Raw genomic sequence first — 13621 nt, 5'->3', positions numbered from 1 at the left:
AGAAATAATTCTTCATAAACTTTTCCACCACCTATTCCCATGAAGTGATCTCTTCCGGCGCGGGGAATATGCCCATTTTCTTGCCTGATCACACAGAGAAAATGGAAACAAAGTTAGTCGAACTTCTTCGGTAGAGATGTTCGGGAACACAAAAGTATTGTAGATTTCTATAAAGCTACGGAGATAGGCGTGTTGGTCCTCGCCACACCGTCCTCCGAATTGTCCCGCAGTCTGGATCATCTATAGCATCACCGGTATCATTTCGAATCGACTTCCATTGAAGGCAAGCCTCATGATTTTTGGAGAGAAATCGTAGAGATTTGGCGATGTATAGTCCCTAATAGGCCTATTACGATCATTTTCCAGTAGGATTGGATTCACCATGACGTTGTTTTCGTTTGGTGCTCCATTTCCAGGCTGTTGTGCATATCTTCTTTATCAGGTTGTTATGGTTGGCACCTATTTCTTAGTCTTCGTCGAAACGTTCTCTCGATCTTCGGGTCGTAATTCACCAGAGATTGAGAGTCTGCAAAGAAATTAAAAAATTACCGTTAGAACACTAATTTGCCGAAGTCCCTAGCAACTGCACCAAAAACTTGATGCGTTATTTTATGAGATGAAAAATGTGGAATGAAATGCGGTGATGAAAATGCATTGAGCAATCAAGTTTTCTCAATAAACCCCACTGAGTTTCTTGGTACGTCCAAGGTCGAACTCAGGGACTTGGGAAAGCAATATGCGGTGGTAATTTTCAGGAGACTTTGCGGTAACCAAATAAATCAATAGCTGTTTGGATTATTGTTTGCCGTAATAAAAATAAAAAAAAATGCGGCAAAGTTTCGAAAAGAGTTGATAAAACGGAAGATGCGATGAATATGCGGTGAACGGGTTGAGAAAGGTTTGACTAACACTTCCTAGGATGCGTTCATGCTATGCGATCATGTAACACACATACAATAGTAAATCATTTCTCGATGCAAATACTACGGCTTCTAATGCTAGAACGCATGTGATATATGCGATAAGTCTATAGAACCTACACATAAGCCTCTATTCTTATTTATGCGATGACAAAATGAAACACACACAAATAAGGCGACCAGATAATATCATAACCTATCTCTAGGGTGCATGCGATGCATGTTGGCAAACAGAGCTTATCTCTAAATCCATATCTCTTGTTTTTGCAGATCTAATCTTGCTGTCTTGAGTCTAGATTCTAACCTAGCCCTCTCAAGTCTTAGGTTCTTTCTTTAGACTCTCTCTCGAGTAGCTCTAAATGGGTGTTGGGCACAGCATAAAACAAGACAATCGCAAGCAATGGAGATCCTAAGTCATGTTAGCTTAGTTCTTCTCAATCCATTCGATAAGTTTAGCTACTCATGCACGCTAAGAGAGTGAACAGATGTAGAATAAGAACTTCCATTGTATAAATATAAAGTTAAAAGTATAAAATAACAATGCGAGAAGAGAATAAAGAGCCTGGTAGCAATCTCTTGCTTCCCAGACTTTTACACTGTCTTTTATACTCTTGTTCAAAAGATAATCCCACTCTCGCGAGAGTTGGCTTGCTCTCTACTTTCTACGCCTCCGGGTTCTCTCTCGAGTTGCCCTGAGCGATCTTCCGGCGTATCTTCCCTTCTCTCGCTCCGCCTTAAAAATAAAAGAAAAGTATGGACAAGGCTGAACTACTTAACTAGATGAATCAAACCCCTTTTCTGAAGGATGCCTTCGGTATTTTTAGAGAATCGGGGTGAACGGCGACTTCTCTCTTATATTGCACAGATAGGAAAGCTTTAATTCTCTTATTGATGCACCAAATATTTGTCACCGAAAAGCTGAGTGTACTTGTTATCGTTAGCGGCTTGTCAACTTAATTCGGATTCGACGGTCATCAGCTTCTATCTCATCGTGATTAATTATGTCTTTCACCCAGATGCGCCCACCAAGTTGCGCCGGCTCTATGCGGCAATCCTTCTTGAGCAGATGTTTGCGAACGTAAATCACCGCAAAGTCTTGCGGTAATGTTGCGCTCGACCATTGATTTCTTGTGATCGCGCTTTCCGCCTTACATCAACGCATTTTCTGCATAAAAATTAAAAAAATATCTGTTTCTATGCGATGGACGCATGTGATCGCAATGTTATTAGCTTAATGCTTTTTGGACGCAATCTAACATATTTTATCAACGCAAAGCTTCATTGTTTAATAACTTAGCACTATAATAACATACATTTCTGCCCGTTATCAATGCATCTGTTGAACGTTATAAGGCTTGTTTGGTGGCCAAATGGTATTCTTAGGAGTATGATATTGATTATGAGAAAACCTTTGCTCCAATTGCTCGAATGACGTCTATTCGAAGTCTATTGGCCTTAGCAGCTGCCAAATAGTGGCCTCTTCTTCAAATGGATGTTACGAATACTTTCCTCAATGGCACTCTGTCTAAAGAAGTCTACTCCCCCACCTAAGAAGTTCTATCTTCTTTGTCATGCATTATAAGGGTTAAAACAAGCTCTCCATGCTTGGTTTGCAACCTTTAGTTCTATTGTCACCCAGTTTAGGTTTACTTTGAGCTTTCATGACTTTACTTTATTTACTTGTAAGACTTTCAATGGTGTCATTCTCTTTCTATTATATGTTGATGACATGATTATTACTGGTGATGATCTCCAGGCTATTTCGAATTTACGACGCTATTTAGGAGAACACTTTGAGATGAAAGATCTGGGACCCCTCAATTACTTTCTCGATCTTCAGGTCTCATCATGCCCTGATGGATACTATTTATCTCAAGCAAAGTATGCATCAGATTTTTTGGCTCGTTCAAATATCATTGATTCTGCCATAGAACCGACACTGTTATATTCTGATGTTCGTCTGACCTCTTTTGATGTTCCCCTCGAGGATCCAACCCTATATAGGCAGCTGGTTGACAGCCTTATCTATTTAATAGTAACTCATCCAGACATTGCTTATGCAGTTCATGTTGTTCGTTAATTCATGTTTACTCCCTGCATTATCCATTTCACAACTGTACTTCATATTCTGCGTTATGTTAAAGATACTCTAAGGCATGAGCTTCAATTCTTCTCTCAATCCTCATTGGTTCTTTCTGGGTATTTTGACGTTGATTAGGCAAACAATTATATGGATAGACGATCCACCACAAGTTGCTGTTTTTATTTGGGTGATTCTCTTATCTCCTGGCGATATAAGAAATAAATGGTTGTTTCTCGTTCCAGCACTGAATCAGAATATCGTGTACTTACTAATGCAACTTCAGAGGTCTTTTCGTTAACTTTTGGCTACCATAGAGGTTCCCCAAAATTCTATCACTATTCTTTATTATGACTATCATAGTGATATTCAGATAGCACATGATGATGTTTTTCCATGAATGGAAAAAGCACATTGAGGTTGATTGCCATTTTATCTACCACCATCTCTAGAGTTCTACCCTACGACTTCAATCCATATCTATAATTGAGCAACTGGCTGACATCTTCACCAAAGCCCTCTCCTCTGTCCGCTTTCGTCAACTACTATGCAAACTCAAACTAGTCTCTACTCTACCACCTTGAGTTTGAGGGGGGATGTTAAATTATATAAAGATTGGTTTGTAATTTTTGGATTGATTACGCTTTCTTCCTTGTATTACGATTGGTTATTCTGTTAAGATTTAGCTGTCTATTTTAGGTGTCTTGTATATCTATTTATACTCTCCACACTATTGATTAAGGAAAAATACACAAAAGTTTACATGAATACACTATTGTACTTCACACTATTTCATTTTCAACGCTATGAAACATGTGCACAATACGTAGTTTCAACTGGTAAATAATAAAAGGATTGGGTTGTCTCTCTTGTGTATAAGGGGAAGATATTAACACCACACAATAGTCTTAACAAAACTTTACTTTTTTCACGTAAATTTAAAGAAATTGGCCTTTTCCAAAAAGAAATAAAAGAAAATTCATGATCAAAGAACAAAAATACATGAACAAACACTTAAACATACACTTCACAAAAACATTATTTGAGAACATTATTCAACAAATTCCACGCCACAAATATTTCAGGTGTATGTAATGGTTGTGACTCTAAATTTGTAATAACACATTCTTTTTATTTTTAATAATAAACTAAATATATGGGCAGAAGCATAATTTTCATAAACTAAACATGCTTTACAAAATGAAATTTATGATAATGAATTATGTCACTGAATAAATGTAAATCAACATACTAAAAATAAAGATGTGACGCAAAAGAAAATAAATATACTAAAAAAGCAAGGGAGATAAATAAAACAAAAAGAAAAAAAAAATTGTTTAACCATAAAGATAAGATAGGAGAGAATAAAATGAGAAAGAAAAAGAGTAGGGAATGCTAAGGAAGCTGAGAAAGTGAGAGAGGGAGATATAACATAAGGAGAGGAGAAAAATGTGTGGATGATGACAGTAAGAGATGTGGGATATGAAGAAAAAAATTGAAGGTATTGGAATCAATAATTAGTTTATCAGGTATTTTTTTTCTTTATTTTTGAAAAGCTAGTAAATTTTAAATTATAAATATAAACCCAAAAAATAATAAAAATAAAGATGATAAAATAACATACCAAAAAGATTTAGGGGTTTACCATAGAAATATATTATTAAAAAAGAAAAAACAAAAGAACTAATGATGGGAATTGGGAACAAACATTGTCTAAACCAAATAATCATAATCAAAGATGTTTGACAACATTTATATTACAAACACAATGAAAGTAGTAGAAATCACTTGCAAATATAAAGAAATCAAACAAGGTTTATCATGACCATTATATGCATTAAAAACAAGATCAGGGCTGATCATACATAAAGAAGAGTGTATATTTATATGGTCATTTGTTGGATTCACTTGGGTTTTGGCAATAACTTGGTCTGATGTATTTGAGAGTACTGGGTTGCATCATCCACTTCATGAATGTTTGAAGCTTGAGCTACATATTAAAAAATAAAATAGAAAGATAAAATCATACTTTTTTGGGACATTTGAGCTTGACCTATAAAACTCCTTGAGTTTTGGTTTAAGCCTTGCATTTCGGTTCTTGACTTTTCAAACTCAACATCGTAGTCCTGAGATTTTGGAAATACACTTTATTAACTTATGCTTTCAACTTTCCATCACTATTAAATAGAAAGTTAATTATTGCATATTTTTTATAATACTTTTTTTTTTTTTTTTTTTTTTTTTTTTTTTTTTTTTTTTAATAATGGAGGATCAAATCTCAAACCTCTAGCTAAGGAAGAAGGCTATTTGAACTATTGTTAAACTAAACTTACTTTGACAAATAATCTAACATTCGTTTAGGGATTAATTGGTTATTTATGTCATATATGCATGTGACAAGAAATATATAAATATACATGACTCAAGTTGGTTAAGATAGACATCTTCAACTAAAAGATCAGAAAACATCCAATCAACTTTGTATTAGTTAATGTTTGTAATTTATCAACTAAGATGTGGAGTTTGTAAACTCGAGAACCAAAGTGCGAGCTAAGTATATGTTTGGGAGTGATTTTAAATCGCCTAAATCACTTTTGTCATTTTTAAAACCATTATTAAATACACTTTTAACCGCTCCGTTGAATTCTACGTGTATAACAATTTAGAACCTTTTTACTTGGACACATTTCAAAAAGCTAACCTCAACCAACTTTGATCAAACAAGAAAGAAAAAGTTTGGAGAAGCTCTCGACGACAATGACAACGTAATAGAGAAAAATTACTAGGAAGAAGAACTGGACAATTTAAGTAAGGTTAAGCTCAATGCGAGTCTATGTCCACTGTACAAATAGGAGTAGCTAAAAGAAGAAATTTTTATAGAAGTTTCTACTCTCTCAAATAAGTATTTCACTCTGCCTCTTTTACAATTAAACAGACTTTTATTTATAGATGAGTACATAACTATTAATAGCTGATTGTTACTTTCATAACAAAAATAAAATTTCTTCTCCACACTCAAATTAATTTAATATTAAATAAGACATTGTTAAATGCAATTTTCATATATTTAAAAGATTAAAAACATGTTTTATAATAATTTTTAAAATGAAAAAGTTGATTTTAACGATATTAAAATCACTCCCAAAAATACTATAATCCAATCCTTAAAGATCAATAGTGATAGAGAAATCACTGCAAATACCTCGATAGTTAACCACAGAGTCCAGTAATCCCTCATTAATGCGCAACCTTGGAAGATCATTACTCTCACCAAAATTATTTTGCATAAATCCAAAGTTTCCTTGGAAAGCTTCATCTCCCATGACTTGATTAATTTCCGCCAAATTATTGGCCTGTTTTTGGCACATAATATTAAGTTTAAGCTTTCATTTGAATAGACAGAAAACGAAAGAGAAGATAGAAATTAAACCTGAACGGTTCGATCATCATTAATTGGAACATTATCAACAATACATTCCTCAGCATTCTTAACCATCATGTTCCATGTCTTGTCTAACACTCTCTTTCCAAGCATCTACACATGTATATATGAAAATAAAATGTGAAAACTTACAATCATTTAAAATAAATTTTCAAATTACAAATTCAATTTCTTCGTTAAGTACCATTCTAAGAGTTGTAGGATTATTATTTTTTTGATAAGCCTTCAAGAAATCCCCCACAGTCTTTATGCCTTGGGACGATAAGTTTTTGTGATATATACCATCTTTGGATATCCCTTCGAGTCGCCATATTTCATCTTCCCTACGTGGAGGGTGATGCTTTTGGTTCCCTAATAAAAATTATATATATATAAAAAATAATTATAGGATAAATAATAAATAATTATTTTCAATGACAAAACTACTAAAAATATTTTTAGATATAGCAAAATATTAGATAGATAGTGTGATTGTACTATATTTGTAAATAAATTTGCTAATTTTATCATATTTGAAAACTATATATATATATATATATATATAAATTGAAGGAGAGAGAGAAATAATTATACCTTCCCCTCGTTGATCCATAACTCTAAAGGGTCGAGAAACAGCTTCTCCAATCCTACCAAACTGGACTTGAGATTTTTCATCTTTGATTCTCGCCCCCAAACGGAACATCTTTGATTTCATCCAACTTGAATTGTCAGTTACGATTAGATTCTTGACGAAGCCAACTCCGTTTTGTAGGTAAAGTTGGCGATCACTACCAATGATCAAAGGTCGTTTACCATCTCTTGGAGTCAAGATGCTTTTGTCGAAATCACTCGATGTCCAGGGTGTTTCGTCATCTTGTCGTTTGCTAGAATCGAACTCTCCAAGGATGAAGAACTCGACTAAGGCAGACGACGATGGACCAGTGGAGATGATAGTGTTGGAGTTGGTGGCATCATGGATTAAGACTTTCAGTGGCTCACCATGCTCAGATTTTATCTCGTTGTTTGTGAAAATGAGAGGGGAAATTGAATTGGAAAAGCATAACTTCAACTTCAATGTTTTAGATGTTGTAGGTACTTCCCCTTCTTCACTCTCATGTTGTTCGCTATTTTTTTATAAAAATTTGGACAAGGATATGAAGCACTTTGTTAAATGTATGTGAGAAACACACAAGAACCAATCAAAACTACATATTAATGAAGCACAATACAAGAACTGCTAAGAGACTGATTCTCTTGAACTCTTTGAATTACTTCACTTAACTTTATTTTGCTTCGTTATGTTAGAATATCGATATAATATTAGAATCAATGGACGATTTAACAAGTTATAAATGAAAGAGATGAGTACTTGCATATTAATTGTGAATAATAAACATAAACAAATTTGAATAAATTGTGTAATTAAAAGACAACACTAACCTTGGTGATGGTGAAAGGGAGTAAATGCGAGAGATCATCATCCTCTCTATTTCCTTGGATACCTATAAAGAAATTGATTAATTAGATGTTTGAATTTTTGCATTAACATAGAGAACACATAATTAAAAGAGAAGAAAAATATTGGACGTTCCAAAAAGTACGTTAAGAATGTGTTAACTTAATTGAGATGTTCTAGTACATCCACTCATCTCTCCCTTCTCTCTAATATTTTGTTCAAAGAAAAAACGAAGAAAAATACGGTATCATACCTGTTGGCGAAATTCATGTTCCATTTTAGGCCATGTTTCGACAAAGATACGGTTAAGTACTTCTCCCATCACAGGTTCTTTTATTTGAGGCCACCATCGAGCAACCATATGCTCAAATACAGCTCCAAAACTATAAAATAAAATAAAATGATAAGGTAAAATAAGATAAGATGTAAAACACTCGCAATCCAGCAGATCAAAATTAATATTCATTGGAAAAAAAAATTTGAACTTGTAAAAGAGAGAAAATAAAGAATAAAAAGAGAGATCTAAACAAAATAGTAAGACAAGAACACAAACCCACCAAGTTGGAGGAAAAGAGCTATGGTAACTTGTCATGGCGTAATCTTGAACCTTTGGAGCTTCATCGGAAGAGGCTCTCCTCTTCTTGTTTCTGTTAGTAGCGGCGGCACCGATCGGATCCATTGAATTCTGGTACGCTGAGATCGAGTGGCTGAGATTATTGATGATCTCAAGATAGGGTTAACATCACACTCGTTGTCCATTTGAAAAATATTCAATGTCAACAAAGAGAGTTCAGAAACTTTAGAGAAATTTCTTTGAAGTTTTTGGTCTCTTTTTCACTCATTGTCCATTCTTTTTCTATTTTTTAACACCAAAACGACGCCGTTCTAAGCACACGATATCTCCAATTAATTATTGAATTTTTAATTGGTTTTTTTTTTTTTTTGGGTTTCACATTTTTCTTGTCTCATATTATGAGCATTGAACCATGCGTATGTGTTTATTTTAATAATTTCCCCATTCGTTACTTTTCATCCATCCAAGATGGAATAACCCGCAAACATATGTTTAATAATAAATTAATCTTGAGTTTATCTTTTTATGAGAAAAAGTTAATAAAAACATTAGTAAAATTTATTTTTTTAAAAGATTAATAAAATTGCAATTTTTTTCCTTCAAAATTGTGAGCTTTTAAAATTTAATTTATTCAATACAATTGCGTCAAATTAGTGACATGGTTTTATTTAATGTCATTTGTTCAATTTCCTATACTTTTCGTTGTCTAATTTCTATCATTGTGCTTTCAACAAATTTTAAATTTAATCTCCAATGCTAGTTTATTATTGATTTTTTTTTTAAAAAAAAAATTTCGTTATCTTTAGCATTTTTATTACAAATTTTGAAATCATATTCACATATTTTATTTTGGGCTAGTTGCCTAAATTGAATTTAAGTCCAAAATAATAGAATATGTAGTACAAGGGTAAAATAATTTATATAAACAAAAAATGGTAAAAGACCAAAAAACCCACACCCAGCCACCATTTTGCGAGGTGCTTCTCGATTTTCTCAAATTGAAAATTATCACTAATAACTACTATTAGTGTGCTATCAGTGGCTATTACTGATAGTTGCTATCAGTGGCTATCATCGATAGCTACTATCAATGGTAGCTTTTTGATTTGAGAAGTGTGCTATCAGTTGCTATTAGTTACTATCACTAATAGCTGCAATCAGTGAATATCATTGATAGCTGCTATCAGTAGTAGCTTTCAATTTGTGAAGTGTGTTATTAGTTGCTACATCTAATATTGCAAATAGTGATAATGCTATCGGCGATAACTTTTAATTTAAGAAATGTGCTATCAGTTACTATGACTAATAGTTGCTATCAGTTGTTATCAGTGTTGTTGCTATCGGTGAATATCACTGATAGCTATTATTAGTGATAACAACTGATAGCTGCTATCAATGATAGCTTTCAATATGAGAAATGTGCTATCAGTTACTATAATTGATAGTTGTTATTAGTAATGCTACTATTAGTTATAGCTTTCAATTTGAGAAATGAGCTATTAGTTGTTATCACTGATATGTTTCTATCAATGATAGCCAAATTGTGGCTATTGCTAATATGTTTCTATCAATAGTAATGTTTGCATGCTTTATATTGTTTGAATTTGATATCATGTTATACTTGTTTGTAAATAATCTGGTCTTTTAATTAATTTTTTGATACATGTAATGTGTTTGTATGTCGTTATTAATGCAAATAAGTATAGAATGATATCCTTTTACATTGAATGTCATAAAGGATATCATTAATGGTATGGATTAAAGTTAACGGACATGGATTTTGCACAGTTATTCATTGCCAATTAAGAGAAACAATGAAAATGTGTCTACTAGTAAAAGAGATAAAGTTGATGAGGATGATGTTGATTTTGATGATACAATTGGAATGTTTGAGGCTGCACACAACTTTTTTAATGAAAAAATCGATAATTTTGCAGAATTATTAGATGATGCGATGAAACCATTGTACCCAAATTGTAAAATATTTACCAAAATATCTATATTGGTAAAGTTATATAATTTGAAAACTAAATTTGGATGGAGCGATAAGAGTTTCATTGAGTTGTTGGAATTAATGCATGACATATTACCTAGTCCTAATGAAATTCCAACTTCTACTTATGAAGCAAAAAAGATGTTGAGTACTCTTGGAATAAAGTACGAGAAGATTAAAAAATGTAGCAATGTTGTTGCTTGTTTAGAAAAAAAAACTCTCTAATTCAAATGTATGCCCCATTTGTGGTACATCAAGATGGAAGCTTCGTAAAAATTTAAAGGAAAGGGCTAATAATGTCCCAGCAAAAGTCATGTGGATCCCCAATTCTATGATTTGAAAGAACGTTTTGAAGCATAGAAACATCAAGTTTATTTGCATGGCATGCTATAAAAAAAAGAAACAGATAATTTATTAAAACATCTCAAAGATGCTCTATCGTGGAAAAAATAGACAATTTGTGGCCAAAGTTTGGGTCAGAACCTATCATGTAAATATAAGTTCTTTAGTTATTTTTATTTTGCTTTATATGCATACTAATATTTCTAAATTGTTGCTTATTATAGTTATGATTGGGTATTCATTATAATCACTCTTCAAGAAAATTGTGTTTATGTTTTGGACTCTATTCAAAGTAAGGTTCAAGAGGATTTTCATGGAGTTATAAATATGTAAGTGTAACTGAACTTTCTTAGTTCTTAATTCAAGTATTTATGTTTGACTAATGTTTTCAAACTATTTAGTGGATTGGAAACTGATAGGTCTCCAATTATGTTACAATATCAAAAAAGAAAGAATAAAAGAGAAAAGGGGAAGTGGGCGGTGGAATCGGATAAGGTTTATTGTCAAGGTTGTTCGGAGAAGTTGAGGATTAAAAAGAAGGAAGAAACCGGAAGGGAGGGCAAGGAAGTTTGAATATCAGAAGTCAGAAAGGAGAGCTCTCAAGAGTAGGAGTTCAAAAGTCTCTGTCGTGGTAAAGTCATCGCAGTATGTCGCTCATCGTCTACTTCTACTAACCGATTGTGTAGCAAAGTTGAGCGATCGTGTAGTATTTGGTAGACGATCGTATAGAATCTGGTAAGTGATCGTGGAGTAGTTGGTAAACGATCGTGTAGTACTTTGTAAGTGATTGCGAGGTGTTTGTGAGCGATAGTCTAGTGTTACTCAACGATCGTGTAGAGTTTGAAAGCGATCATATAGAGTTTTGTAAACGATCATTGGGAGTTTGATAAGCGATCGTCTAGTCACTATTTTACTCTTATCACTTAATAAAGAATTCATTCATCGTTTAGTTGCTTTTCCGAAAGATTGTATCAACACGTTACAATAATAAAATCCTTCAAGAATCAGTTTCCTAACAAATTGGTATCAGAGCAACCACCTGGGCAAGCATGGTTCAAAAACGTTTTGAAGAGAAACTGGAATAACTAGAATAAGAGATCTCTGGATTCAAAGTTGAAATACATAAATTGCAAACCATAGAGGAGAATTTGGCGTCGTTGGCGAAGAGCGTTGAGAATTTGGGATTGCAGGCAGAGAAACATCAACAAATGCTCTTTTCTTATGTTACAAAAATGGCCAATGGAAAGACAAAAGTGACGGAAGAGGCAGAAAGATCAAATACTCGTAATGTGTGCGCAGCAAATAGTTCGACGTCGAAGAAGATGCGATTTACGACCGAAGAAAATTCAAGAAAGTCGAAATGCTGGTGTTTAGCGGAAGCGATCCAGACGCGTGGTTATTTAGAGCAAACCACTATTTTCAAATTTATAAGTTGACTGAATCTGAGAAGATGACAATGGCGGTTGTGAGTTTTGAGGACGCTACATTAGATTGGTACCCGTCGAAGGAAGGCTGAGAGTCGTCCAAAGACTTGGAAGACTTGAAGAAAAGAATATTTGTGCGATTTTAATCTTTAAGAGAGGGATCGATCTATGGAAGATTCTTGACTATTAAACAAGAAACGACGGCAGAGGCATAACGAAATTTGTTCGATAAGTTAGTAGCATTGTTGCTGCATCTACCGAACGAAGTTCTTGAGGAGACATTCATGAACGGTTTGGTGCCATAGATAAAGGCGGAAGTTGAATGATGGGATTCCACCGGGTTAGCGCAAATGATGTCGCTGGCACAACTTGTTGAAGATAGAGAAAATGCATGGATCAAATTGGGACGAGTGCGAACATACGGAGGTAAGTTCCAAAATTTGAACGCTTCTAAACTCAATACTGAAAAAGTGAGTAAATCAGTAAGCGGAAGTGAACAGAAAGAGGGAGAGAAGATCGGAGAGACATTTTCGATGAGGATCATCACCTTGTGAAGAATATCGAATAACGATAATTAGAGAGAAATTTCGGCAAGAAGATCAAAAGAGAAAAAGGGCTTTGTTTCCGATGCGATGAAAAGTACATGGTTGAACATCGGTGCAAAGGGCAAGAGTTGAGAGAAGTGAGATTGCTTGTCGTGCAAGCGTTTGGAGAGGAGTGGGAGTTACATGAAGAAGACGAAGCAAGAGAAGAGACGTTAGAATTGCGTATGCTGATACTGAGTGAGAGAATTTCATCTATTGCTGAATTGTCTGTGAACTCAATTGAGGGATTGACGAACCCACGAACAATGAAAATTAAAGGGGATATCAAAGTAGAATCGTTGGTGGTGTTGATAGACTTTGGAGCTACACATAACTTCATATCAGAGGGTCTAATGAATCGTCTGTAGTTTAACATCACAGCCACGACCAATTATGGAATAGTTTTGGGATTTGGATCTGCTCTATAAGGAAAGGGAATATGCAAAAATATGGAAATGAGGTTTGGAAATTGGAGAGTGTGTGACAATTTCATAGCATTATAGTTGGAAAGTGTTGACGTGATTTTGGGGATGCAATGGCTACACTCTTTAGGGAAAACAGAGGTTGATTGGCAGAACCTCTATACAATGACGATATGGGAGGAGGCCTTGTGAGTACATCAGAAGCATTTGAGGGTGGCCCAAGAGAAAATGAAGAAGACTGTCAAAAGGGTAGTTGGACAAATAAAACTTTACCTTGAGGACAAGGTGAAAGTGGAGGGGGGAGGTAATGATAGGTCTCCAATTATGTTGCAATATCAAAAAAGAAAGAATAAAAAAGAAAAGGGAAAGTTGGCGGTTGAATTGGTTAAAGATTATTGTCAAGGT

At 34.1% G+C, this 13621-nt stretch overlaps 2 protein-coding genes across 3 annotated transcripts; one reads left to right on the top strand and one right to left on the bottom strand.

The window, feature by feature from the left end:
• Positions 1-2649: 2649 nt before the first annotated feature.
• Positions 2650-3000, top strand: LOC120072179 (uncharacterized mitochondrial protein AtMg00810-like). Its single transcript, XM_039024587.1, has one exon. It carries the CDS (start codon positions 2650-2652, stop codon positions 2998-3000), a length of 351 nt encoding a protein of 116 aa, XP_038880515.1.
• A 1709-nt stretch (positions 3001-4709) lies between these two features.
• Positions 4710-8619, bottom strand: LOC120071630 (calmodulin-binding protein 60 G-like). Of its 2 annotated transcripts, none has more exons than XM_039023988.1 (8): positions 8435-8619; positions 8131-8260; positions 7862-7923; positions 7016-7545; positions 6627-6793; positions 6431-6535; positions 6203-6353; positions 4710-4990 (listed from the first exon to the last, which is right to left on the bottom strand). In XM_039023988.1, exons 1-8 carry the CDS (start codon positions 8554-8556, stop codon positions 4905-4907), a joined length of 1353 nt encoding a protein of 450 aa, XP_038879916.1. In that variant the 5' UTR covers positions 8557-8619; the 3' UTR covers positions 4710-4904. The 2 variants fall into 2 exon arrangements, with proteins under 2 accessions (XP_038879916.1, XP_038879917.1); XM_039023989.1 differs by having other exon boundaries at positions 4710-5126; positions 8435-8618.
• Between the last annotated feature and the right edge of the window lie 5002 nt (positions 8620-13621).

The sequence above is a fragment of the Benincasa hispida genome, chromosome 2 (assembly GCF_009727055.1).
Source record: "Benincasa hispida cultivar B227 chromosome 2, ASM972705v1, whole genome shotgun sequence".
NCBI lineage: Eukaryota > Viridiplantae > Streptophyta > Magnoliopsida > Cucurbitales > Cucurbitaceae > Benincasa > Benincasa hispida.
This window is presented reverse-complemented; position numbering and strand designations above follow the sequence as displayed.